At 42.1% G+C, this 27,877-nt stretch overlaps 1 protein-coding gene and 1 long non-coding RNA gene across 6 annotated transcripts in view; both read right to left on the reverse strand.

The window, feature by feature from the left end:
* Nucleotides 1-1,296: 1,296 nt before the first annotated feature.
* GINS3 (GINS complex subunit 3) lies at nucleotides 1,297-12,331 on the reverse strand. Of its 2 annotated transcripts, XM_072826886.1 has the most exons (4): nucleotides 11,979-12,321; nucleotides 11,628-11,663; nucleotides 4,406-4,639; nucleotides 1,297-2,771 (listed from the first exon to the last, which is right to left on the reverse strand). In XM_072826886.1, the coding sequence occupies exons 1-4, from the start codon at nucleotides 12,162-12,164 to the stop codon at nucleotides 2,541-2,543; spliced, it is 687 nt and encodes a 228-aa protein (XP_072682987.1). In that variant the 5' UTR covers nucleotides 12,165-12,321; the 3' UTR covers nucleotides 1,297-2,540. The 2 variants fall into 2 exon arrangements, with proteins under 2 accessions (XP_072682987.1, XP_072682988.1); XM_072826887.1 differs by lacking the exon at nucleotides 11,628-11,663 and having other exon boundaries at nucleotides 11,979-12,331.
* Nucleotides 12,332-18,684: 6,353 nt separating this feature from the next.
* The window catches only part of LOC140633812 (uncharacterized), a 68,546-nt gene continuing 59,353 nt past the window's right edge, over nucleotides 18,685-27,877 (reverse strand). Inside the window, exon 5 of one of the 4 annotated variants that reach the window (XR_012031413.1) lies at nucleotides 18,685-20,210. This is a non-coding gene — a long non-coding RNA (uncharacterized lncRNA). Of the gene's footprint in view, nucleotides 20,211-23,975; nucleotides 24,093-27,877 lie in introns of those variants that run through there. The other 3 variants (XR_012031415.1, XR_012031412.1, XR_012031414.1) reach the window with 3 other exon arrangements.

Raw genomic sequence — 27,877 nt, forward strand, 5'->3', positions numbered from 1 at the left:
TAACAAAAGGGATTGGGATGGTGGAATGACCTTTTTCTCAGAGATAGGGTTTTGAGCTGAGAATGAGTAAGATCTGATTTATTTTTGAATAAGACCATTCTGGCTGCTATGGTGAGGTCTTAAGGTGGGTAAGACATGGTCAGGTTGTGCAAGTGATTTGAAGGTAGAACCAAAAGACACAGAGAGTAAGGAAAGGGCCAAGGAAGTAGTTGGGTTTTTGTCCCCTGCAACAGGGAGTACTTTTCTGGCCTTAGTCAGAAACAGGGAAGAGAAAGATTATAGGAGGAGCAGATGGAGGAATACTAGCTCAATTTCAGCGATGTTAGGTCAGATGTTTAAGTAGAAATGTCAGGCAGGTGGCTGGATGCAAAATCTGGAGTGGGAGGGAGGGGTCTGAGCTGGAGATAAAATTTTAGGCAGTCAACAGCACATAGATGGTATTTAAAGCTTGAGATGGGATGAGATGCCCTCAGAGATGAGAACCGCTAGGGGAGACCCAGGACTGAGCCTGGGGCTCTCTAAAGTTCAGAGGTCAAGGGACTGACCCAGGAGGCCAAGACTTCCCCCACTCCTTCTGCAGCCCAGATGGTCTCAGGGAAAAAAACCTGAATATGGTGAGGTCTTTGTACTTAAGGCCAGTTACCTGGGAACAAAGCCTTAAGGGGAAAGGACATACATTTCCCCCACTCCTTGATTTTAAGAGTAATTTGCTATGTGAATCATTTTGGGACTCTTTTTGAAATAGTGACTCTAAGCCTGATTTGGGAAGGACCGCAGGGAAGAAGGGTAGTAATTGAAAGGCTTGAAGGCAAACTTGTGACTGGAAATAGGTTTCAAAAGCTATTTGTAATAATCTGTTCAAAACGTAAAACAGGGAATAAATTCTGCACATGCATCCCCACATAGCCCTGGCATGTGACTCTGGCACGTTTGTTTTTCCAGTAAGAGGGAAAAAAATGGCAGCTGCCTTTGGCCAGACTTTAAATACAAAGCTATCTGTGAAAATAGTGACTCCAAAAATGAAATGATATGCTCTTCTTACCCTATGAATCCTCTCCAGGGCCCTGGCTATATGTAAATGCTGTGCTAGCAATGAAGTCCCACCTTTCCGGGACACGTCTTGTTCCTACAGAGAACGTACCTCACATTCACGAGTCTGGTGCAAACAAAAGAGGAGTCACTGACACACAGGTTTAATTGGGCATTACTGTTGAATTTGATCAAAGACAAAATTCTCTGATCACTTTGATCGTCTGTAGTACTCGAGTTACAGAAATAATACTTGTACAAAATGTATTCATGTGCAAAATAGATCATTTATTTAGCATCAAAATTAAATTATAAAAACATTGGTTTCATCTTGAAACATGCATTTAAAAAGCCATTGTGGCATTCTAAACTTGCAGGGAGACATGTGCACAATCTGGATACCCAAACCCCTTTATAATTTCTAATGACAAAGACAACTGTCACTCGTGGGAGGCTGGTGGCAGCACAACTACCCTTCACATGCTGGCCTGCAGGGAATGAGGCCTCTTCCTGAGCCAGCGTTTCTGCCTTGATCTTCGGAGGAAGAGCTTTGTGCTTGCTTAAACAGATCCTTGATAAATGGTCAGGAATCCTCTCGGTAGTCATGCTGCTGAATTTACTGAAGAGGAGAAACATAGTCACGGCCTCCTGCCCACTTAAATTTGTCATGTTAAGCTTCTCAAACGGGGCTCTTCCTAACCAGCAACCCTAAAAGTCCAGCTTTCAATGTAGTAATAAGGGCTGGCTAACACCCTTTAATAACTACTTTGCAATTCCAAATGACTCCCTGTTGGCTCTTCTAGGGAGGGAACTGATTGCTGTGCAGGTGGTTCTGAAGCTCTCAAGCCAAAAGACAGGCGCAGGTTAATCATTCCCCCCGCCCCCACCCCAGGCTGACTGCTGAGTTCTGAGACGCTCAGTCCCTGCCCTGATGACAGAGGAGGAAAGCACTGCCTTCTCTTTAGAAGCCCTGCCATTCATCTGCCTTTTCCTTTTTCTCCTTTATTCGTGGCAACTGTTTTTGGAAATTGATAACTCCCCAGAGGCAGGAGATACAGGTAAGGCCGGTGTCTTGGGGGTGCCGTCCTCTGGACAAACACAAGGAAGATGGGGCAGTTAGGCTTGAGAGAATATTTATGAGCAGGCTAAGATGGCCCATTTGTACCTGCGCTTTGGAGCCATTGAAAGTGGACATGGGAGGCTGTGACACTCCCAAGCATGAGGGATCCCAGTTCCAACTGTATTGCAATGCATGTATTAACTACCCCTATTTCTGGAGGACTCAGGTTTCTCCCTGGCTGTGGATCAGCAGGATAGGATAGTTTTGTAAGCCTTACAGGCTAGGGACATCCTTCAGCATGTCCCAACCAGATGGTCCCACTCCTGGGACTGCTGCCAGGAATAAGTCATGACATGGGACACGGTTCTGGTCCTAGACAAGGTCAGCGAGGCTCCTTTCAAGGACACACAGTGATAACTCCACCAGGAGCACTTCTGTGTTCTCCTGGCCTTCAGCCTTCCATGTCAGTGAGTTTTCTCTTCTTATAGTTCTGAACAAGGCTGGAAGCTGTGATCTGAGAAGCCTGGCCCTTCTCCCAACACTGGAAGTCATTTAGTCCTTTCTGTCCTGTTTGAAACAAGCCCCTCTCCATCTCATCGAGCCTGGCTACCAGAGCTGAAGTGTCTTCATTGTAAGCGTTCTGGGAGGAGTCCATGATGCGGCGAAATCGTCCAATGAATGTCTGGAGGGAGAAGGGAGTAAGAGAAATCAGATCCATCTTTATGGCTAACATTTTCTTTTTAAAGATTTTGTATCTAAGTAATCTCTACACTGAGTTCAAGTGGGGCTCGATCTCACAACCCTGAGTTAAGAGTTGCATGCTCTACTGACTAAGCCAACCTGGTGGCCCCATCCCTGAACGTTTAAAAGTCATGGAGGGAAAGGGTTTGGTCTCGGACTCAGTCGGAAGGAGGTCTGAGGCAACTTTACCACTCGAGGAAGTTATATGACATTGCTACATCTCAATTTCCCCATCTGTGAAATGGACTGTTAGGAAAATCCAATGGTTGTCAGGAAACCAGTGAAGGAACACATGTAGAGCACCTAGCAAATGGCTAGGAAGAGTAAGCTCCTCGAAAAGCCTTACCCATCTGTTATTAGTGACAAAGGCCATAATAATGTCCTGTGACACATGATGACAGGTCTTAACCAGAAACTGATCTAACTGAATACATTTTCTATTTTTTTTTTTTCAGTCTGAGAGCAGGACAGAGACACGTGTGATCTAGGAGTGTCATTCTACCCTAGGGCTCTGAGGCCAAACCATAAGCCCCTGCTGAAGTTTCATCAACTGCCTCATGGCAATGTCACCTCCTATATAAGCAACTTTATAGGACTTCAGAGCAGTGTTGGGAAAAGAAAACACGGAACTCACTAACAAAGGGCAGTGTTCCTGGTCAAGAACATGCTTTGGTGACATTGTTAGACCAATGGGTCTTCCTCATTTTTAGTTTCCTGTTCAAGTTTCCTAAGCTCCAACTGTCTATAGTCTAGGTATTATCTGAATGGATTGCAACAAAGTTTTTCTTTCCTATCCACATTAAAAACAGCACCTGTACATATTAGGCCAAACAACCCTTGAGCCTGATGGATGGCATGTGCACAGCCCAGGGAGAAAATGTGTCTTCAGCCTCCAGTTCTTCTAAAGCTAGAAATGAGGAAGTAAAACAGGAGGTAGGAAGGATGGTTTCTTCTAATATTAGCAGGATAAAAAGTAATTATGGAAAGTTAAAATAAGGTCATATAGTAAGGATGGTAATATACATAAAACATTACTTTATCTGTAACCTGACAGTAATAGGCACCATTTATGAAATAGCACGACATCATCTCACTGCGATGTGATAGTTTTAGCACTATTATATTTCCATTTAGCAGGTAAAAGTTGAGAAGCCTAGAGAGGTTAAGTGACTTGACCAAATTACACAGTGAGTACATGGCAGGGCCACATCTTAACCCCAGAACAAGGGAAGTGAACAAGAACACATGCATTCCTGCCAGTCCTGGGGCTGCGCTGGGCTGGACTGGGCTGGGGTGCATTTGAGTGCCTGTCATGTGTGCTCAACCATCATCCCTTTCTTATTTCCAGGACTTCCTGCTGGTCCCAATTCTTTTTTTTTTCCCCAATTCTTAATAAACAAATATGAAGAGCCCAGACCAATCACTTTTAAGTATGTATATCATTGGAAAACACAGTCTGTTGGTTGACATGGAATGACAAATACACTAACTGTATAAATGATGCAAGTCTGGGGCTTTTGCCATGCCAGCTCCGGGGCATGTGCAGTGTCCTGGCTTTTCACATTAATTACTTGCCTGCAGGAGAGACTCGGAAATGTCTGCATTCTCTGGACTGTCGAAATGCAGGAGCTGGGAGCCAAACCCGTAGAAATGTGGCCCCAGCTTGTGGAGGTCCACCACATTGGCATCGGCACTGAACACCGTCCTCCAACCTTGTTGGTAGATCTTGGGAAGTTCCACAGAAATGATCCGCCGCTTGTTGTCAAAAAGTCCCTTCGCCAGCCACAAGGGGAGTTCAAGCTTGGAGCCCTGCCTCAGACAAGAATGGAGATTTTTAAGAGCAAATACCATAGTAAATGTGTGTGGCAGAAAGGAAATATACACAGCTTGAGCACTATCAGTGCTGCCTATTCTCTTTGGGGGCAGAGCTACCAAACACAGAAGATCTGGATGTGACCTGAAAAACTGAGCTGCACGGGCTGAAGTTTCATAAATGTCAAGATGGAATGGTGAGAGAAATGGATTTAGTCCACAAAAGCACAGAACAGAAGAATGGGGTAAAGGGAAAGTTTTCTAACTCACAAATAAAAACTTCTAATTGCAGATACTTCAGAAGTATAATAAACATTTTTGCTTCCTATGAATATCTATTGCTCATACATGTGCTGGGGGCCTACTGTGTGCTAATCACCAGCCTGGGTGCTGGGGGCTCCCAGGAAAAGTGGCATCAGCCTGAGCTCAGGCCACAGCGCCTCTCTGTCCCGCTTCACAGCTTCAGAGGTGACAGAAAAGATAAATGTCTATATTTTTAAAGCATTAAGAGAATTGGGAAATATAGTGAGATGGCCATGATAGACCAGAAATGAAGAGAAATGTCCAAAAAAATAAAAGTCAAACATAACTGAATCAAAGGAGGCAGCAACAGCATAAAACTGCTGCAAAAGGTAGGAATGGCTCTGTGGTGTGTGTGAGCAGAGCTTTCTGCCAACCTCACAGGGCCTGAGTGACAAATCCTGAGTTCAAGGCTGCCAAGCGGCCAGTACACATAAGGGACCAAGATTTGAGAAAAAAGGGACAGAGAGAGAAATAAGTCCAATATCTGGTACCGAATATTAAGACTAATTAGGCACCAACTTTAAATAAATTTTTAAAAATCAAATGGAAATTCCAGATCTGAGAAATGCAAGAATTGAACTTTAAGAACTCAGTAGGGGGGGGATGCCTGGGTAGCTCAGCAGTCAACCATCTGCTCAGGGTGTGATCCCGGACTGGGGATCAAGTCCCACATTGGGCTCCCTGCATGGAGCCTGCTTCTCCCTCTGTCTGTGTTTCTGCCTATCTCTGTGTGTCTCTATGAATAAAAACAAACAAACAAACAAACTCAGTAGGGAGCGCCTAGGTGGCTCAGTCCATTAGGCTTCTGACTCTTATTTTGGCTCAGATCACTATCTCAGGGATGTGAGATTGAGCCCTGCATCAGGATTCTCTCTGAGCACTATCAGAGAGAATAGTGCTCCTTCTGCCCCTCCACCCCTTAAGAAAAAGAAAAGAAAATAGATTAAGTCACATTAACTAGCTTACCAGATTTGACACAGTCATGAGTTGAAAAAAGGGTAAATAGAAACTATCTAACTGAAGCATAAAAGGAAAATAGAGAAAAGAGTGTAAGAGACATATGGAATATGGTGGAAGGAAAGGAAGGAAAAGAAAAAGAAAAGAAAGAAAAGAAAGAAAAAGGAAAGAAAGGAAAGAAAGGAAAGAAAGAAAGAAAGAAAGAAAAAAAAGTTAGAAAGAAAGAAGTCAAACCTGCATGGAATTTGAAGTCTGGAAAGAGAGGAGTACATTGAAGCAAAGAAAGTATCTGAAAAGACAAAAGCCATGGATTTTCCAAACTAAAAAGAGATATTAAATCACAGATTCCAGGAACATTTTGAACACCAAGTAGGATAAATATTAATAAAATCACAATTAGGCACATCTTACATTGCTGAAAAAATGAAGACCTAGAGAAAATCCCAGAAGGTCCTGCTGGTGGGAGTGAGGAACATATCTCTCTCTCTCTCTCTTTTTTTTTTCACATCTCTTTTACAAAAGGAGCAAAAAGAGTCAAAGTCACCTTCTCAACAGATGGAAGCCACAAAATAATGAAAATAGAATGACATCTTATTTTTTAAAGATTTTATTTATTCATTCATGAGAGACACACAGAGAGAGAGGCAGAGACACAGGCAGAGGGAGAAGCAGGCCCCATAAGGGGAGCCCGATGTGGGACTTGATCCCGGGACTCCAGGATCACGCCCTGGGCTGAAGGCTGGGCCACCCCGGGATCCCGAATGACAGCTTCTTAAAAAGGCCTGAAATAACTGCAAATCTAAAATTCTATGCCTAGTGAAAATAACCTTTAAAAGCAAAGGTGAAATAATGATATTTCCAGATAGGAAGTGTACAGAAAGTTAACATAGCCTGAGACTGCCATCCTAGGAAGGGCCTGCTTACAAGGTTGGTCTTTGGTGGGTGTCCTAGAACTTGGGTTTCAGGAGGGTTCCCAGTATTCTCAGGATGGATATGAGTGAGTCACTGTGCTTAAACAGTTTATGCAACGTGCTTTATGCTGAATACCTGCTTTCCTTCTGGAATCTTGATATATGTTAGGTAGAGTGCTTATGTAACTAGCCTTCAATAAAACCTTGGGTAGTGAGCCTCTAACGAGCTTCCCTGGTCACGATATTTCACGCACATGGTCATAATGCATTATTGGAGAAATTCAGTGCATCCTGTGACTCCACTGGGGCAGGACTCTTGGAAGCTTGTGTCCAGCTTCTTGCAAACTTCACCCCACACACTCTTTCCCTTTGCTGATTTTGCTCTGTATCCTTTTATTATATTAAAATTTAAACATTAGTATGACTGTATGCTGAGTCCTATGAGTTCTCTTAGTGAATCATCAAACCCAGGGTTGGTCCTGGGGATCCTTGTACAGACAGAAATGGAGACAGACCCGAAGACACAGAGTAAGGAAATCTTGAAAGGAGAATGAAAATGATCCCAGAAAGAAACATGGAAATGCAGAACACAAAGTAAATAGTAGGAAGGCAAAAATAAACACAAACATATCAATAATTAAATATAAACAAATTAAGTACACCAATTGGAAAACTGTCAAACCAAAGAAAAACAAAACCCAACTATACGCTGTTTAAAAGAGATATATCTTAAAATATAAAGACACAGAAAGGTTGAAAAAATGCCATGCAAATAGTAGTCAAAGGAAATAAGCATACTAGAGATAAAAAGGACATCTGACAAGAATAACAGGATCATCATATCCACAAGAAAAAGAGGTGGGTAGCCCGGGTGGCTCAGCAGTTTAGCACCGCCTTCAGCCCAGGGCATGATCCTAGAGACCCGGGATCGAGTCCCACGTCGGGCTCCCTGCACCCTGCTCCCTCCCTTCTTCCTCTGCCTTTCTCTCTGCCTCCCTCTCTCTGTGTCTCTCGTGAATAAATAAATTTAAAAAAAGACAGGTAGCTGTTTAAACTGACAGAAGTAAAAGGAGAAACATGCAAATCTATAATCTGAGTGGGAGACTTTGGCATATCTCTTTAGATAAATAACAGCCAAAAGGTAAGAATATAAAAGATCTCAACAAAACAAACAGCAAACTTGACCTTACATTATTTATCACACACCATGACTTCATAATACACATCTGGTTCAAGTGCATATAGAATGGTTAAGTTGATTTTATGTTGGAGTATAAAGCAAGCCTTAACTTTCAAAAGACTGAAATCATTCAGATTACATTCTTTGGCTACAGTGGAATGAATTAAGCTAAAAATCGAAAGCAAAAAATAAAGAGCAAAATCCCAACATGTTTAGAATTAAGCACTTGTCTTCTAAATAACCCATGAGTCAAAGAAGAAATCACAAGGGAAATTAGAAATTATTTTGAACTCATTGATATGAAAATAAAATACAACAAATCAAAACTTGTGGAATGCAATTAAAGGTGTGCTCTGAGGAAATGTAGAGCTAGAAAATGCATAAAGGCAGGCAGAAAAATCAATAACCTGGGGACCCATCTCAAAATGCATTGTTAGTGCTGAGGGTGGTGGTGGTAGGAAACAATGAAAATTAAGTCCAAAGAAAGTAGAAGGAAAGAACTAATTAAGAGCTTAATGAGCTAGAAAACAAAGGTACAAAGGAGAAAACTAACAGAGCTGTAAGTTCTTTTAAAACACTAATAAAACAGGGGCACTGGGGTAGTTCAGTAGGTTAAGTGTCTGCCTTTGGCTCAGGTCATGATGGGGGAGGGGGGGAGGGTTGTCCTGGGATTGAGGCTCACATCAGGTTCCCTGCCCAGCAGGGGAGTCTGCTTCTACCTCTCCCTTTGCCCCTGCTCTGAACTCTCTCTCTCCCATATAAATAAAATCTTAAAAAACAAATAAAAGCCTAAGAAAACAGATGAACACATGTGAGAGGGGAAAAAAGAGAGACAGAAGGAAACAAACCATAAAAGGCTCTTAACAATAGCAAACAAAACAAGGGTTGATGGAGGTAGGTGGGTGGGGGATGGGCTAGATGAGTGATAGGGATTAAGGAGGACACCTGTTATGATGAGCACTGGGTGTTATGTGTAAGTAATGAATCACTGAATTCTACTCCTGAATTAATATTTCATTGTACGTTAACTGGAATTTAAATAAAAAATTTGAATAAATAAAAAATTTGAAGAAAAAAAAACACTAATATAATTGATAAACACCTAGCAAGACTAATGAAGGGGGCATTTCTTATCAAGAATAAAAAACCAAGACACCAACATAATCCTACAGATGTCAAAAAGACAGTAAAAGGAGGTTTCGAATATTGTACCACTCCATCTGAAAATGGAAATGAAATTGTCAAATTCCTAGGGGAGAAAACAATATACCAAGAGTAACACAGGAAGAAACAGAAAACGTGAATAGTTCTATATCTACAAATGAAATTAAACATGTCCTTAAAAACCTTCCTACACAAAGCTCCCATACAGAAGAATTCTAAATAATTTACATAGACACTCTGCCCTAAAAGAAGTACGTAACTCCCTATTCCTTAAGTGAAGCTGTGCATGACTCCCCCCCAAAAAGAACAGTATGGAGGGTGGAAAAAAGTAGCTTTACGGTGAAGAATCCTGAGAAACACTACTTCAGCTGGGTGATCAAGGTTCTATCAATGTGATAAGTCATGCTGACAGCATGAGCTCTTGATATGATACGATAAAAGCAGCGCTTTACCTCTGTTTTCTTCCTCCTCAAAACCTGTCACTACAGTCTAACCATGAGGGAGATGTCAGACTAATCCCAATAGAGGAACATTCCACAAATTATCTGACTGGCACTCCACAAAACTGTCAGTTATTAAAAACAAGGAAAAGCTGATAAACTGTCACAGCCAAGAGTGGCCTAAGGAGACAAGATACTAAATGCAATGGGGATTCCTAGATGGAATCCTGGAACACAAAGTGACATTAGGTAAAAGAAGGTAATATGAATAAAGTATGGGCAGCGATGCACCCGCACCCCAATGTTCATAGCCGCAATGTCCAGAGCTATTGTGGACATATAGCCAAACTACGTTGAGAGCCCAAATGTCCATCAACAGATGAAGGGATAAAGAAGATGTGGAATATATATGCAATGGAATACTACTCTGCCATCAAAAAATGAAGTCTGGGCAGTCTGGGTAGCTCAGTGGTTTAGCGCCTCCTTCAGCCCAGGGTGTGATCCTGGAGACCCAGGATCAAGTCCCACGATGTGCTCCCTGCATGGAGCCTGCTTCTCCCTCTGCCTGTGTCTCTGCCTCTCTCTCTTTCTCTCTGTGTCTCATGAATACATAAATAATATCTTAAAAAAAAAAAAAGTTTGCCATTTGTGATGACATGGATGGAATCAGAGTATTATGCTAAGTGAAATAACTCAATTAGAGAAACATAATTATCATATGATCTCACTCCTTTGCGGAATTTAAGAAATAAAACAGGATCATAGGGGAAGAGAAGAAGAAATAAAACGAGAGGAAAAAAATAAAATGAAATCAGAGTGAGAGGGCAGCCCCGGTGGCGCCGCGGTTTAGCGCTGCCTGCAGCCTGGGGTGTGATCCTGAAGACCTGAGATCGAGTCCCACATCGGGCTTCCTGCATGGAGCCTGCTTCTCCCTCTGCCTGTGTCTCTCGCTCTCTCTGAATGAATGAATGAATAAATAAAATCTTAAAAAAAAAAAAAAGAAATCAGGGTGAGACAAATCATAACGGACTCCTCACAGGAAACAAGAGGAGCGGTTGCTGGAGGGGAGGGGGTGGGGTGACCCAGTGATGGACATTAAGGAGGGCACGTGATGCAATGAGCACTGGGTGTTATTATGCAAGTGATGAATCACTGACATCTACCTCTGAAACTAATAATACATTATATGTTAATTAATTAAATTTAAAGTAAAAAAGGGCAGTGCATCTCAGTTTACCAGTGTGTAGGAGTACAAAATCCTTTATCTACTAAAACGCAAAGCCAAGAAATAATTTATTTTTTTACAAATCAAGAAAACAAGCTTAAGACTCTTATTTAAAAACAGAAGTGGGGCGCCGAGGTGGCTCAGGCCTAGCTTGCGCCTGTGCCTTGGGCTGAGGTCGTGACCCCCGGGCCTGGGATCTAGCCCCACGCTGAGCTCCCTGCTCAGCAGGGGTTCTGCTCCTCCCCCCTCCCTCTGCCTGCGGCTCCTACTATTTGTCCTGTTTCTCTGTCAAAATCTTAAAAAAAAAAAAAAGAAAGAAAAGCAAAGGCGAATCCTGAAGAAACTATTTAAAAAGTCGCCAGAAAGTGAGGGAAAGCAAGGCAGAACCTACTACTAGTTTCTGACATAAATTTTGCTGGTACCCTCTGACCTTTAAAACGCCGTATATGCATTACTTCGATAAAAACAAAACAAAACAAAACAAAACAAATATGCCGAAGTAACACACCCTTCCAAACAAAATGTAGATGAAAGAGAAGATAACAATAACGCCGACGAGCCCTTGCCGGGACGGACCTGCGTGCGCAGTCACAGCTCCAGACTGCAGTCCTAAGCGCACCGCGGGCGGCGGGGCCCTGAGCAGGTGCACAACCGGTCCTGGCCCGATCCCTAGCGTGCGGCCGCGTCCAAGCACAGGGTCGCAGGATCAAAGGCGTCGTGGAGGGAGCCTCTCCCTCGCTCCACCCACGCCCGCGTGGCCCGTGGACGCTCGCGGAGGAGCCCTCATCCTTGCGCAGGCACGAACCTCGCCGCGTGCGGCTCCGAGACGTATCACGTCCTCCTACAGAACCAAAGCTTTGGTTTAAAGACAGACGTGATCAGAACCCCGGTCCCGAAACGGCCAGCAGTAGCCAATTCTACAGCCTTCGACACACGGGGGTGGGGCGGACATGCTCAACTTGGACAGCTTCAAAAGTGAAAGCAGCGGCCTGGCCGCGTGGGACCAACGCTCAGAAACCAGCCGGGCGCGCGGACGCCCGCTTCCCCGCACCGCGGCAGCGCGGCAAATCCCAGGGAGGGCAGCGCCCTGCGACGTGGCCGCGCGGCCCCCTGGGAACTGTAGTCTTTCCGGCGGGTGCCGCGCCCTAAGGCTCACCTGAGGGATCGCGTGGTCAGTCTCGGCCCCTCCGCTCCGCTCCAGGAGGAAGGCGCCGAGGCGGGGCATGGCGGTCTCTGTGCGCACTGGGAGCTTCTCGTGGGACATCAGGATGTCGTCCAAGGACAGAAAGTTTTCCTCAGGCCCCAGCGCACCCGACTCCACCCGGAAATAAGCCTCGGACATGACGGCGACTGCGGCTTGAGCGTCTCCGCTTCCACTCGTGCGATGCCGGGAGCCCGGGACGGAAAAGCAGGAGGAAGCGCGGGCAGCTCCGGGACGCGGAGGGTGTGGCGGTCTCGGCGGCCGCGGGGCGGGATTGGAAGTTTTCCCGCGCCGGGGACGAGCCAGACCGGAGCAGTCGATTCCGGCGGCTCTGCCCAGGCAGAAGCAATCGATAGTGTGCGGACTTGGTCCCACGTTATTAGGGGCGGGAAGCAGTCGAACCCCCGCCCCGCCCCGCCCCGGGGCAGATTTCTACCCTGCACAGTGTGAGCCCAGTGTGGGAAACTTAAAAAGGAGCTGGAAACGCCCATTGCTGGATGCGTTGTACTAGACTGTGTTTATGTGATCCTCATTAAATGTTTACATAAAATTAAAAACACTTTGCAACACGTTTGGGGCCGTGTAGAAAGGCATCCTTGTGGCCTCCGTCTCGGGCTCGATCAAGTCAGACCTGTTTACTCCCGTTTTGTCACTGTACCTGTTATTCTTCGTCCTTGAAAGAAACATTAAAACAAAAAATCTCCAGCACCAGCCCAAGATAATTTATGCACTATTTGTAGTATTTTGGCATTAGTAAGGGATTAGTAGGAGGAGGGGTGGAGCACTAGTCCATCCCTGGCTTAAAGGTCCTGAGTTGACTTCAGGGCCTTCCAGTTCACTTTACCATCCACTGGAAATCTCTTGTCGGCTCTTAATTTGAAAAGAGGACATCTGATTGGCCCAGTTTGTCTTTTGGGGAGGGTCATAACAGTCCCATGTTGCCAGCCACCCCTGTAGATTGGATGGGTACTTGTGTCAGGTGCAATCACTTATTTAGTCGGGGGGGGGCCAGGGGGGGGAGATAGAGAAGGGATCATGGTTATTGTGAAAATTATTAAAGAGAACCTCATTAAAATGCAGTCAGGAGATTCAGCAGGGGGAGCTCTCATGCCCTACCAGTCTTTGCTAGTTGCAAATCCAACAGGGAGAGTAGGACCTTGCACTGGGGTATAATCTTACTACCTTAGCAAAAGGAAGAAAGGCTTTCCTCGAACGGACCAGCCAAATGAGAAGCAGTCACAACTGAGCCAATGAGAAGCCACTGTCCATTTTACTCCAACGGACTTCTTGTTTATTTATTTGTTATTTTTATTTTAAAAAGATTTTATTTATTCATGAGAGACAGAGAGAGAGAGAGAGAGAGAGAGGCAGAGACACAGGCAGAGGGGGAAGCAGGCTCCCTGCAGGGAGCCTGATGAGGGACTCAATCCCAGGACTCCAGGATCACCCCCTGGGTGGAAGGCAGAGGCTCAACCCCCGAGCCACCCAGGCATCCCATGACTTCTTGTTTATAACAGCTTTCCAAACTGCCCCCACGCCCCACAAATGAGCCAACTCTGGTTTGCTCTCTGGTCATATCTTTGGTGTTGCCATAAGTTGCTTGCCCTGGATCGCAATTCTCTGCTATTCTCGAATAAACATATTTTTGCTGGGAAAATAACGCAGTTTTATTTTTAAGGTTAACAGTTACGTGCTACCAGACTTGGGGTGCTATTCATCACAGCTATGGGCAGTGGCGGTGTTGAGAGATGCACTGTAGAACTTCATACAGAAGGGCATTTTCTGGGGTGACTAGAGCTATGAGCCAAAGGTTCATGGGAAGGGAGATGTGTATTAGTTATGTTTCTTATTCCCTGCATTTTAAAATGCTGTGACATCTTGGGGACTTAGGCCCCCTCCACTCCCAGGAGCTGTCCCTCCTAAAGTGAGCTAACTCCTACAGTAACAACTTGCCAGTGCACACAGCTTCCACTAACCAAACAATTGAAAGTCTGTATCCCCAACTACTTCCTTTAACTCTCACACACCAAGCCAATAGTTCCCTTGCCCCAAATCACCCCAGGGCTGAGTACTGGACAATGAGAGACACCTTTTTTTATTACAGAGTGCACTGACATTATTCAAAGTATCCCATCCTAAGCTCACTCAAATTTGCCTACTCTATGTCACCCGTTTCTTCCCACAGAAACCACAATAAAGGCTCTGGATCATGCTCTCCTTTCACTCCTTTTGTTTTCCTTCCTGACCCTAATACCTCCCTGTGTGGCTTTTTTTTTTTTTAAGATTATTTATTTATGAGAGAGAGAGAGAGAGATTGGCAGAGACACAGGCAGAGGGAGAAGCAGGCTCCATGCAGGGAGCCCAATGTGGGACTTGATCCCAGGACCCTGGGATCACACCCTGGGCGGAAGGCAGGCTCTAAACCGCTGAGCCACCCAGGCATCCCTCCCTATGTGGTTTTGAATAGCATAATGTTCCCCCTTCTTTTGAGATATGTGAGCAATAAAACTTCTTTCAATGGCACTGACCACTCTGTCATTACTCAGTCACCCTTACAAATTAAATCCTGTTGTAATCAAAACAAGAGGTGGTGGGGGAAATGGGGCCAAATTGTGGAAAGCCCCGGGTGCTAAAGAGTATAGGCTATTCCACAGGGAATAGGGAAGAGTAAGATTTTTGAGCAAGTGACAACATAAATCTGAGCTTTAAGGAGAGAATTCTGGCAGTAGGGTGAAGAAGGTAGAGATTCGATACAGGGAAGTCAGTTTGGAAGTTCAGTGAACCATATCTGACAATTAATTAGATAAAAGTGAAGGGCAGAGAGAGGCCAAAGATAATTCAGGTTTTTAGCCTGGTTGACCAGGTGGATGGAGATGTCATTAACGGATATGCAGAACACAGGAATATGGGCAATTTGGGGTAAGAGATGAGTTTGGTCATGGAGTCCAGGAGCCACTAGACTGGTAGATTTCCAGCCCTATAGAGAAACCAGTCTTGAACATTTAGTTAGGCATCTGTTTAGAGGTAGTTACAGGAGAGTCCTTAATTTTATCATATTTTAAATGTTCCATTTGCTAGACTACCCAATATAAAAGTAAACATAATTCATAGTCAAATTTTATAATTTGATGAAATGGCTGTAGGGTCTGGATACAGTGACTAGAAATATGTTAATTTGTCTAACTGAAAGCAATGCGGGTTATTTACTGACAAGGCTAGTAAGCCATTTTTTATGTTGAAACCATTAAGATAGATGTTTAATGATTTATCAGTGCCAAAAAAGGCTTTATTTTTCTACAAATTGTCTCTATACTCAAATGCCACAGCTATTTTAATACTAAAATAATAGGCTAGTGTTTAAGATAAAATCAGATTACCTTGTTTTTCTTTTGTGGTATCTTGGTTCGGCATGAAACTTATTCACTGCTTGCATATTTTTGCTTTATTTAATGTTTTCTTGAACTAATGAGTAAGCCAGGAAACGTGAAAATAAAGTTTGAACTTATGATGCTAAACAATTGCATTAATTCACTTGACAAAAGTGGTACACAGTTTATCAAGTATAGGTCTGTTTATACCCTAAATTTTAAGAGCCAGGAAAGTTTCTTTTCTCTCTGAAAGCTTGTGTTCCTTACTACCCAGCTTATCAACCTATGTACCAGAATTGTGGTAGACAGAATTTCAGCATATTTATGATATTCAGATGTGGGCACTATATTTACCATATATAGAATTTCAGTATTCCAAAGGTGTCTACTGAATCCCTGAAAAAAGCACTAATTTTCCCAGTGTCATCATTTCAAGATTGCAGAATCCTAGAACTGTGGGACAGACACAGACTTTAGATCACCAAAACCACAAGCAGCGTTAAATCTGTTCTTTTGAATACTGGTGCTTTCTAAATTTCTTCCACTGAGTGGGGAGGCTGTGATGCAAGTCACAGAAATCCAGCAGAAATCCAGATCTGGGGGACGGGGGAGGATCTATGGAGGAATTTAAAAAAGAAGATGAAACGTATTGAACTCCATCCTTCCAGTTGCTTCCTAGGCCAAAAGTTCTAGGGTTTTTCTTCATTCATCTCCCCTTGTACTCTATAACTAGTCCATCAGCAAATGTTGGCTCTGCCTTCATAATATTTCTAGAATTTGATTATTTCTTGCCACCAACCAATATCATCTCTTGCTTGGATTTTTGCAATAGCTTCCTGTATAGTCTTGCTTCTGTCCATGACCTCCTTTTTGTTGAAAGCACCAGGCATGCTCACTTCTCAGGACTTGGCACTGTCTGTTCTCACTCACTAGATTGCCTTTGTCTTGGATTTTCATATGTGTGGTCCCTTTCAGGTCTTTATTCAAAAGTCACCATCTCAATGAGGCCTTCCCTTGCCATTCTATCCAAAATTTTAACCCTCCCCAACTGACCCCCTCTTTTTTTTCCTTAGTACCTCTCTTATGTTCTATATATTTTACGTAAAAAATTATTTATTTAAGAGAGAGAGAACACAAGCAGTGGGGGAGGAGAGAGAGTAGAGGGAGAAGCACACTCCCTGCTGAGCAGGGACCTTGACACAGGGCTCCATCCCAGGGCCTGGGCATCATGACCTGAGCCAAAGGCAGACGCTTAAATGACTGAACCACCAGGCACCCATATATTTTACTTTTTAACCTTGTGTATTGTCTGTCACCCCTACTTGAACATTAGCTCCATGAGGTCAGGGATTCTTTTTGGTGTATTTTTCATTCCTATATTCCCACTTCCTCGTGCATGTTAGGCACTTCATAAATATTTGTTGAATGAATTAGTTCATCCTCTTTAGTTATAGTAGGGATATTATTTTCCTTTAAAACATTAAGCAAAAAACAATGAATCAATTTTAAGTAAATAATAGGACAAGTGGTGTACACATATTACAATAGTCACAATGGGTAGTAGTGAAACACTGAAAACCCTGAATTAAAGTGATAAAAAATAGAGGTGTCTGGGTGGCTCGGCAGTGAAGCATCTGACCCTTGATTTTGGCTCAGGTCATGATCTCAGAGTTGTGAGATCAAGCCCCACATTGGGCTCCATGCTCTCAGCGGGGAGTGTGGTTGAGATTCTCTCTCTCCCTCTCCCTCTGCCTCTCTCCCCACTCATGCACACACACTGTCTCTTTGAAATAAATAAACAAATATTTTTAAAAAGTGGTAAAAATAGTTTGCCAACGTAAAAATAGTATGCAACAGATTAGGTTGCATAATCTTCCAGGTCCATGAACTTAAGTCATTGATAATGCCCTGATGAAAACTCATTGATTGGGCTCCACTAATTTAAAGTTATTGAAGTTTTGGTACAACTATCTTGAATTTTACCTTCATGCCAACTGTAAATATGGAATTTGTAAGCAAAAGGAGTGAATAGGATTTAAAATGGCTTAGCTCCCTACCCATGGAACATTTCTAGCAGCCATTTATATTCAACTGCTGTGTGACTTCTGGAATCCAATAGGCCTAGATAGAGTCCTATTTGCACTACTTCAGTTGGCTTTGTGATGTTGGAGGGTTACCTATCTAAAACTCAGTTTTTGCACCTGTAAAATGGGAACAATCATGGTATGAATGGAATGAATGAGCCAATATATGCAGAGCACTTAGCTCAGGGTCTGGCCCATACGTAGCAAGGGCTCAGTGAATGTCTTTCTTACCACTATTATTCAGATGTATCTGTTTACTTCTGTGTCCTCTGCACCTGCTGGCACAAAGCAAGCACTCTGAATCTTTTTAAATGGCTATCATCATTCATTATTATCATCATCAAACTAGGTGTGGCTATACTTGCCTCGCTAGCAATTCACATTTCCAAATGGACTTGAAGGGGACAAACTGGTATTCTTCAACTTTTTCCTGCAAAGATTCAGATAGAACTTATCTCCTCTGAGTTCAAATCATTAAAGGTTTTTTTTTTCATATTTTGAAATTACAGTACTATGTTTGAAATTTTATTATGTAAGGTTAATGGATTTAAATCACTAGAGTTCATTTTTACCTAATTTAAATTTAAATGTTCTTTTGGTTGAGCTATTTCTTGAACACTGCTCCAAAACGCCTTCAATGATATCAAAATAAATTGATAGGCATGATGCGACCTTATGTGTGGGTAGTGCCGATTTTAGATTCTTCCCACAGTCTTCAGCAGTACTAGGAGACATTGTAAACCCATCTCATACATCCAGAGAGATTCAGTGTGTGTGTCACCCTCATAATTTGGCAAAGGAACAGCAATCACATCATTATAATCAAGGTACTCATTTGATCCAACTTTTCTTTTTCTGTGTTCCCAGCTCCATAAAAATACCCCTTCCTTTTGTTCCTATATTTTCATCTTTTTTGAGTAATCTTTTTTTTAAATTTTTATTTATTTATGATAGTCACACAGAGAGAGAGAGAGGCAGAGACATAGGCAGAGGGAGAAGCAGGCTCCATGCACCGGGAGCCTGACGTGGGATTCGATTCCGGGTCTCCAGGATCGCGCCCTGGGCCAAAGGCAGGTGCCAAACCGCTGCTCCACCCAGGGATCCCCTTGAGTAATCTTTATATAATTTAATCCATGATCTGATAGCCAGAGTTTACCTCAGTCCAAAGTGGGTGGAGTGGCAAGGAATTTCATTAGTATGAGAAGAATATGGGGGAAGAATAGCTATCATTTATTCAAGATGCTCAAATGCTGCAGGGCTATGGTGTGGACATGATGAATATGACATGTTCTGGACTGTTTAGGAGGTTGGTTCCCAGTGGAGGAAATAGTAACATGAAATGATTAAAGCTATAATAGAACTGTGTCAAATATATTATGGAAGTTACTAAAGAGTGATAATCTCTGACCTGGACCTCATAGGGATTCACAAAGGCTTTACAAAGGAAGGTGCATAAGAATGGGGCCTCTGGGTATGAGGAGGACTTTTTTAGCAGGCCCAAAAACGTGAGGAGAGGGTCGTTCCAGACCCAAGAATCAACTTTGAGCAAAGAGGTGGGATTGTGAAAGTTCATGAAATTTCTTTCCTTTCAAACCAGCCCCTCCTTTTCCCTGCATATGCCAGTTAATGGCTCCACCATTCACCTGATTATCTGTATCTATCTTTCAAGTAATAGGGAAATTCAATTCAAACCAGCTTAAACATCAGGGGATTTCTAGACTCCATGACTGGGGCGTCCAGGACTTCATGGTCAGTTGATCCAACGGCCCGAAGGTGTCTTTGGGGATCTATCTTTGCTCTGCTCAGCACATGGTCAGCTCTAGTCTATGGCTCATTCCCCTGGGATCACAAGATGTTTGCCAGTTAAGTCAGGTATATAAGCTTCCTTGTTCTTGTCCAGTGGGGGAGAACATTCAGTTGAGAGTTCTGACACTCACCTCCATTGCATGTTTAGATCACATGCTCACTCCTGAACCAAAAACTACCCAGAGCAATGGCATGTGCTAATTAGTGTACGTCAGTAAAAGCCTGCCATTAATGTTGGGATAGGGTGAGCTTCCCCAAAGCACAAGGGCTGCACAATAGGGAAGATTTGGGGTCAATTCTAGAGTGTTTTTGGGATGGAGGAAGCTAGGTGGGAAACATAAATGTGCACTACAATCACTATCCAATCAAGAAGCTGGCAGGATTCTGTATTGCTTCCTTTCACAGCTCCCCATGTCCAGCTGGTCAATACACTGCTGATTCTACCTTCTTACCATTCTTTTGTCTGTCCAGTTGCCTTTGTTTGAACTCTCATCATTTCCCACCCATACTCTTAAAATCCCTCCCGGCCGGTTTTTCTCTGTCTCTACCTCTCCTTGCTCCAAAGTTCCTTTGTACTTCTCTGGCAGTGATCCTCCTGTCCAAAGCTCTGATCCGGTTACTCCCAGCTTTCAACCCAAATCACCCCCCACTGGTTACAGAATAAATTCTAAACTCCTCAGTAAATCTTAGATGTTTTCCAAGACCTGTATTAGTTTGACAGGGCCACCATAACAACATACTGCAGACTGGGTGTCTTAACCAAGAGATAATTTTCTCATAGTTCTGAAGGTTGAAAGTGCAAGAACAAGGTGTCAGAGGGTTGGTTTCTCCCAAGGTTCTTCTCCTTGGCTTGCAGATGGCCACCTTCTTGCTGTGTCCTCAAATGGCCTTTCCTCTCCGCATGCACATCCTTGCTGTCTCCTCTTCCTCTGTAATTAATTAATTAATTAGAGAGAGATTGAGAGTATAGGGGGAAGAACAGGGAGAGAGAAAAGAAGCCTCCATGCTAAGCACAGAGCCTGATGCAGAGCTCAATCTCACAACTCAGATCACGACCTGAGCTGAAGTCAAGAGTCAGATGCTTAACCCACTGAACCACCCAGGTGCCCCTATCTTCCTTTTCTTTTAAAGATTTTATTTATTTATTCATGAGAGAGAGAGAGAGAGAGAGAGAGAGGCAGAGACACAGGCAGAGGGAGCCTGATGTGGAACTCGATCCCGGGACTCCAGGATCAGGCCCTGGGCTGAAGGCGGCACTAAACCGCTGGGCCACCAAGGCTGCCCCTCTCTTCCTTTTCTTATAAGGATACTAGTACTATGACCACTCCTATGACCTCATTTAATCTTAAAGGCCAGGGCTTGCTGGCCTTTACATAGCACAGAGTAAAATTGGGAGGGTGTCAGATTAGCATGGATCCTCACAAGGATGACATGGATTTGTGAAGCATTCCGTATTTTTCATAGTATCGCCCTACAGATGACATGCTGATCACAAAGAGGAAAGTGAACTTTTACAGTGGAGAGATCTGCTAGTCACCACCATATGGAAGTGATCAAATCTAATGCACTAACCGTGGAACAGTTTCTGTGCCTGTAGAGAGGCAATATGTGTGTTGACTCATCTAGGCTTCCAACCTGAATCCAATCAAGCCTCTAGACTTTGCAGGAAATATGGCAGTTGGGTTGGTGGGGTGGGGTGGGGGGGGGTGGGTGCTATGAGAAAAAGTTAAAAAGACACCAAGAGAAAACAAGTAGATACAAAAAAAGAATGTGGACCATTTTACAAGGGCATCAACTAATAAAACATGGTTTTGGGGGGGGGAATCTGGTACCTAAATGTAAGATGTGCGTTTCTGACCTCAGAAAGACAAGATAGTTCTTCATAATCTACTCAGGTACACAGTTCTCTGAGAATCTTAAAGGTATGCTCTATAGCTCCTCTCAGAGAGCAGTACTTTTGATTCAGGTATACCTCATTTTATTGTGCTTTGCAGAGATTGCTTTTTTTTTTCCCCCCCAAATTGAAGTTTATGGCAACTCTGCATTGAGCAAGTCTATTGGTGCCATTTTGTTCACTTCATGTCTCTGTGCCACATATTGGTAATTATCACAATATTTCAAAATTTTTCCTTGTTATCATATTTGTTACAGTGATCTCTGATCAGTGATTGTGACTTGTTGAAAGCTCAGATGATGGTTAGCATTTTTTTAGCAATAAAATATTTTAAAATTAAGGTAGTATGTTTTTTAGACAATGCTATTACACACTTAATAGACTACAGCATAGTGTTAATATAAATGTTACACGCACTATGAAACCAAAAAAAATTCATTTGACTCGCTCTATTGGGGTGGTCTGGAACTGAACCTCTAATGGCTCTGAGGTATGCTTGTACTCCTAAGGATGTGGTCCAACAGAAGTTCCACAAGGGATCTAGGTAAGGAAAGTAATTTCTTGAAGAGCCTGATCGTGATGTCATAATGGGATGAGATTTTAAAGAAATCCTGGAAAAGAGTGTATTTTGCGAGTGAAAGAAAAGCAAATAATTTGTGGCTGGAAGGCACAGTGATCTCATGGCAATTTTTAAGGCATAGCTCCAAATTCCTTAAATCTCGGTGGGCTTTGTGACTAGTTCCACACAGCATGATGGAAACGATGCTTTGTGACTCTGAGCCAAGATCATAAAAAGTAATGCAGTGGCACCTGGGTGGCTCAGTGGTTGAATGAAGCCTTTGACTCGGGGTGTGATCCTGGGGTCCTGGAATCGAGTTCCACATCTGGCTCCCTACAGGGAGCCTGCTTCTCCCTCTGCCTGTGTCTCTGCCTCTCTTTCTGTCTCTCATGAATAAATAAAATCTTTTTTAAAAAAGTAATGCAGCTTCTGTCCTGTTTACCTAAACACTTGTTCCTGGATGGATGAGCCATCATACCAGAAAATTGACCACTTTGAGGCCACCATGCTAGAGAGGCTCCATGGACACACTCTGGTGAGCATTCTCAGAGCTGAGTTCAGCCTTTCAGCCACCCCAACCAAGGTGCTCAGCAAAAATGACCATGAGGCCTACCTGGAACCTCCAGTCCAGTCCATCTGTCAACTGAATACCAGCAAATGGCTTCTGTCAATGTTATAGGAAACAGAAGAATTCCTTGACTGAGCCCTGCCTAAATTCAAGATTCACAAAATTGTGAGATACAAATAGTTGTCTTAAGAGACACCTGGGACTTTGATCTCAGGGTTTTGAGTTCAAGCCCCATGTTGGATGTAGAGATTACTTAGAAATAAAATATTTTGAAAATTAAATTAAAAAATTAAAAAATAGTTATTTTAAGCTACTAAAGTTATAGAAGATTTTGGGGAATATAAAAAATAGTGAAAGGGAATAAAGGGGAAAGGAGAAAAAATGAGTGGGAAATATCAGAAAGGGAGACAGAACATGAGAGACTCCTAACTCTGGGAAACGAACTAGTGATGGTGGAAGGGGAGGTGGGCAGGCGGTGGGGGTGACTGGGTGACGGGCACTGAGGGGGGCACTTGATGGGATGAGCACTGGGTGTTATTCTATATGTTGGCAAATTGAACACTAATAAAAAATAAATTTATAAAAAATAAATAAAATAAAATTCTCTATATAGATGGCTAGAACAGAATTTGGCTCTTTGAAAAGTCAATGTGATACGGGGAGAAAGATGGGTGGATTTAAAGGACTATAGCAACCAAAGGCAATAAGTCAGCCCTGACTGGCTTCTGGTTCAAAAAACTAACTTGCAAATGCTTTGGGGACAGCTGGGGAGACTTGAACATGGGCTATTAGACAATATTTTTAGAAAATTATTGTTAATTTTGTTAGATACAATCATGGTATTGTGGTTATGTAGAAAAATGTTGTGATTTCTAAGAGACACTTCCAGAAGTAGTTATGAATCGAGTGTCATTATGATTGCAATTTACCATACAATGCATCAGCAAAATAATCACACACACACTCATACACACACACCCAGAGCAGATATAGCAGAAGGTTAACAATTACTTGAATCTGGGTACTAGGTATATAGTTGGTTGTTCATTATACAATTCTTTTAACTCTTCTGTGTGTGAATATTTTGCAATAAAAAGCCGAGAAAAAAGTATCAAGGAAAATCAACTTATGAATCAAAGTATGTGGCAAAGTGATTAGCACATGTTAAGTATTCAATAAATGTTGGATAAAGCACTTAGGGTAGTGAAATTCATAGAGAAAGCAAGTCAAATGGTGGTGGCCAGGGGCTGAGGGCATGAGGAGGCTGAGGGGGGAAGGGAGAGGAGGGGGCATTAATGTTTAATGGGGACAGAGTTTCAGTTTGAAAAGATAAAAACATTCTGGAACTGGATGGTGGTGATGGATGTACAACAACATGAATGTACTTAATTTCACTGACTGTATTCTGAAAAATGGTAAATTTTATGTTATGTCTCATTTACCACAATTTGAATAAAAAATTTTAATGTTGGATTGGTAAGCAGAATACTGGCCCCTCACAAAACACATCAAGGACCTAGTCCTTGGAAACTGGAAATATATTCCATAGCAAGGGGGTATTAAGGTTGTTGATCAACTGACCTTGAGATGGGGAGATTATGCTGGATGATTTGGGTCAACCCAGTGTAAACACGAGGATCTTTGTTTTTTTTGTTTTTTTTTTTTTTTTAGATAACACGAGGATCTTTGTAAGTGATGTAGTGAAGCCACAGAGAGACTCAGGGATTTCAAGATGCTGCTCTGTTGGATCTAAAGATGGAGAAGGGGCAATGAACTAAGGAATGCAGGAGCTGGAAACACAAGAAAACAGATTCTACCTTAGAGCCTCCAGAAGTAACAAGGCCACACTTACATCTTGACTTTAACCCTATGAGACCCATTTCAGACTTGTGACCTCCAGAACTGAAACATAACAAACTTGGTGCAGTTGTAAGCTGCTAAATTTGTGGTAGTTATTAATACAAACAGCAAGGACATAATTAGATGAAATTTTAATGTATAACCACATTTGGTCTTTATTACTACGAAGTATTTTAGGCACACCAAAAGGGCATAACTATCTAAGTACCTGTATATCCAAGCTTGCACAATTCGGAAGAAGTAAGCAATTAAAATGCAAATCTGATCACTTTCTCCTTACAACCATCAATGATTCCTATAGCCTGTAGGAGAAAGCTTAAATTTTTGCTTCTAACTGGGCTCCTGCTTGAAGTTGTGGCCGAGTCCTCTGCCTGGCCCTCTAGAAATACTGAATTTCTGGTATTCTTACTCCACAAGCTTATTTGCTTATGCCTCAGTGCCTTTGCCTTTTTAATCTGAACTACCTGGAGAGAGAGAGAGTATCCATGGAAGACAGTGATACCTACCATGTTACAAATAACTATTTGTACCCTGTGGCTGGACCACACATTCCTTAAAGACATAGCTTGATTCATTGGCATATACCATCTGCTCAAGTTTCTCAGTTAAAGCTCCCTCCATATACATGAGAGAAATGTGTAATGAGCCCTTCGTTGTTTCAAAAATACAGCCTGTGAGGGTGACAAAACATGAGAGACACCTAACTCTGGGAAATGAACAAGGGGTAGTGGAAGAGGAAGTGGGCAGAGAGTTGGGGTGACTGGGTGATGGGCAATGAAGGGGGCACTTGGCAGGATGAGCACTGAGTGTTATGCTATATGTTGGCAAATTGAACTCCAATAAAAAAATTTTTTTAAAAAGAAAAAAAAATACAGCCTGGAGAATTGGCTTGAATAAAAAATAGTAATACTATCTGACTATATGAAAAGATCATATAGTACTCTTCTATTTTTGGTAAGTCACTTTTCAGTTGTATAAATTTGATTTCATTTTTTAAAAATATTTGATTTATTTGAGAGAGAGAAAGAGCACAAGAGAGAGTGTGAGTTGGGGGTGGGGTAGAGCGAGAGGAAGAAGCAGACTCCTTACTGAGCAGGGAGCTCAATCCCAGGATTTTGAGATCATGATCCAAGCCGAAGGCAGACGCTTGGCTGACTGAGCCACCTAGGCTCCCCTAAATTTGATATCATTTTAAAGAAGTTTAAACTCATCTTAAAAGTCAGCAACTACTCTGTGAAATAAGTTGATGGCATTTTTTTTAAAGTTTTATTTATTTATGATAGTCACACAGAGAGAGAGAGAGGCAGAGACACAGGCAGAGAGAGAAGCAGGCTCCATGCACCGGGAGCCCGACGTGGGATTCGATCCCGGGTCTCCAGGATCGCGCCCTGGGCCAAAGGCAGGCGCCAAACCGCTGCACCACCCAGGGATCCCAGTTGATGGCATTTTGATAGGGATTGTATTGAATGTATAGATTGTTCTAGGTAGCATAGACATTTTAATAATATTTGTTCTTCCAACCCATGAGCATGGAATATCTTTCCATTTCTTTGTGTTTTCCTCAATTTCTTGCATAAATGTTCTATAATTTTCTGAGTAAAGATCCATAACCTTTTTGGTTTATTCCTAGGTGTCAAAATACCATCAACTTATTTCACAGAGTTGGAACAAATAATACTAAAATTTGGAACCAGGAAAGGTCCCAAATAGTCAAAGGAATGTTGGAAAAGAAAACCAAAACTGGTGGTATCATAATTCCTGACTTCAAGCTCTATTACAAAGCTGTACTCATCAAGACAGTATGGTAGTGGCACAAAAACAGAAACATAGACTAATGGGACAGAATAAAGAACCCAGAAATGGAACCTCAACTCTATGGTCAACTAATCTTTGACAAAGCAGGAAAGAATATTCAATAGAAAAAAGGCAATCTCTTCAACAAATGGTGTTGGGAAAATTGGACAGCTACATGCAGAAGAATGAAACTGAGCAATTTCCTCACACCATACACAGAAATAGACTCAAAATGAATGAAAAACCTAAATGTGAGACAGGAATTTATCAAAATCCTAGAGGAGAAAACAGGCAGCAAACTTTGTGACCTTGACTGCTTCAACTTCTTACCAGACACATCTCCAAAGGCAAGGGAAACAAAGACAAAAGTGAACTCTTGGGAACTTCATCAAGATAAAAAGCTTTGCACAGCAAAGGAAATGGTCAATGAAACCAAAAAACAGCCAACAGAATGGGAGAAGATGTTTGCAAATAACATATTAGATAAAGGGCTAGTATCCAAAATCTATAGAGAACATATCAAACTCAACATCCAAAGAACAAATAATCCAATAAAGAAATGGGCAAAAGACACAAACAGACATTTCTCCAAAGAAGACCTACAAATGGCCAACAGACACATGAAACAACGCTCATCACTTGGGATCAGGGAAATGCAAATCAAAACCACAATGAGATACCACCTCATACCAATTAGAATGGCTAAAATTAACAATCCAGAAAATGACAAATGTTGGTGAAAAGGAGAACTTTCTTACACTGTTGGTAGGAATGTAAGCTGGTGCAGCCACTCCGGAAAATAGTATGGAGTTTCCTCAAAAAGTTCAAAAAAAAAAAAAAAGTTCAAAATAGAGCTACTTTATGACCCAGCAATTGTACTACTGGGTATTTACTCCAAAGATACAAATGTGGTGATCTGAAGGGGCACCTGCACCCCAATGTTCATAGCAGTAATGTCCACAATAGCCAAACTATGGAAAGAGACCAGATGCCAACTGACAGATGAATAGATAAAGATATGGGATATATATATATATATATATATAATATACTGTATTTTATATATATATATACTGGAATACTACTCAGCCATTAAAAAAAAGAAATCTTGCTATTTGCAATGATGTGGTTGGAACTAGAGGATATCATGCTAAGCAAAATAAGTCAATCAGAGAAAGACAATTATCACATGATCTCACTCATATGTCGAATTTAAGAAACAAAAGAGGATCATGGGGAAGAGAGGAAAAAATAAAACAAGACAAAATCAGAGAGGGAGACAAACCATAAGAGACTCTTAATCTGGAAATAAACTGAGGGTTGCTGGAGGAGAGAGGTGTGGTGGGATTGGGTAACTGGGTGATGGGTATTAAGGAGAGCGGGTGATGGGTATTAAGGAGAGCATGTGATGGAATGAACACTGGGTGTTATATAAGACTGATAAATCACTGAACTCTACCTCTGAAACCAATAATACATTTTATGTTAATTATTTGAATTTAAATAAAATTTAAAAATATATAAAAGTAAATAAAAATTTTAAAAAATCAGCTACTACGATAACAAAATCCTTTTTTAACCTATTGGATTGGCAAAATTTTTAAAAATTTGAGAAGACACTGTGTTGAATATGACTGTAAATTGGTTCAACCTCTTTGGAAGATAATTCAGCCACTATCAAGATATAAAGTGAACATACTTTTTGATACAATAGTTCTATTTCTAGGTCTTTTTCCTCTAATTTCTTGTTCATGTGTGAAAAGATATGTGCAGGTATATTTATTGAATATTGTTCCTATTAGCAAAAGATTAGAATCAAATAAAAGCCTACTGATAGGACACTGGTAAAATAAATTAAGGCAATTTTACTATGGATACTACGAAACCATTAAAAAGAATGAGGCAGATTCATATTACTGAT

This window comes from Canis lupus, chromosome 5 (genome assembly GCF_048164855.1).
Source record: "Canis lupus baileyi chromosome 5, mCanLup2.hap1, whole genome shotgun sequence".
Classification (NCBI taxonomy): Eukaryota; Metazoa; Chordata; class Mammalia; order Carnivora; family Canidae; genus Canis; species Canis lupus.

Bases quoted from the DNA above. Each gene is read 5' to 3' on its own strand.
- GINS3 (XM_072826886.1), bottom strand. From the start codon at position 12,164: ATGTCCGAGGCTTATTTCCGGGTGGAGTCGGGTGCGCTGGGGCCTGAG. The intron at 4,640-11,627 runs GTTCGTGCCTGC...TGTCTGAGGCAG, and splicing joins TCGGAGCCGCACGCGGCGAG to GGCTCCAAGCTTGAACTCCC. The intron at 2,772-4,405 runs GCAAGTAATTAA...TTCTCCCTCCAG, and splicing joins TTTCCGAGTCTCTCCTGCAG to ACATTCATTGGACGATTTCG.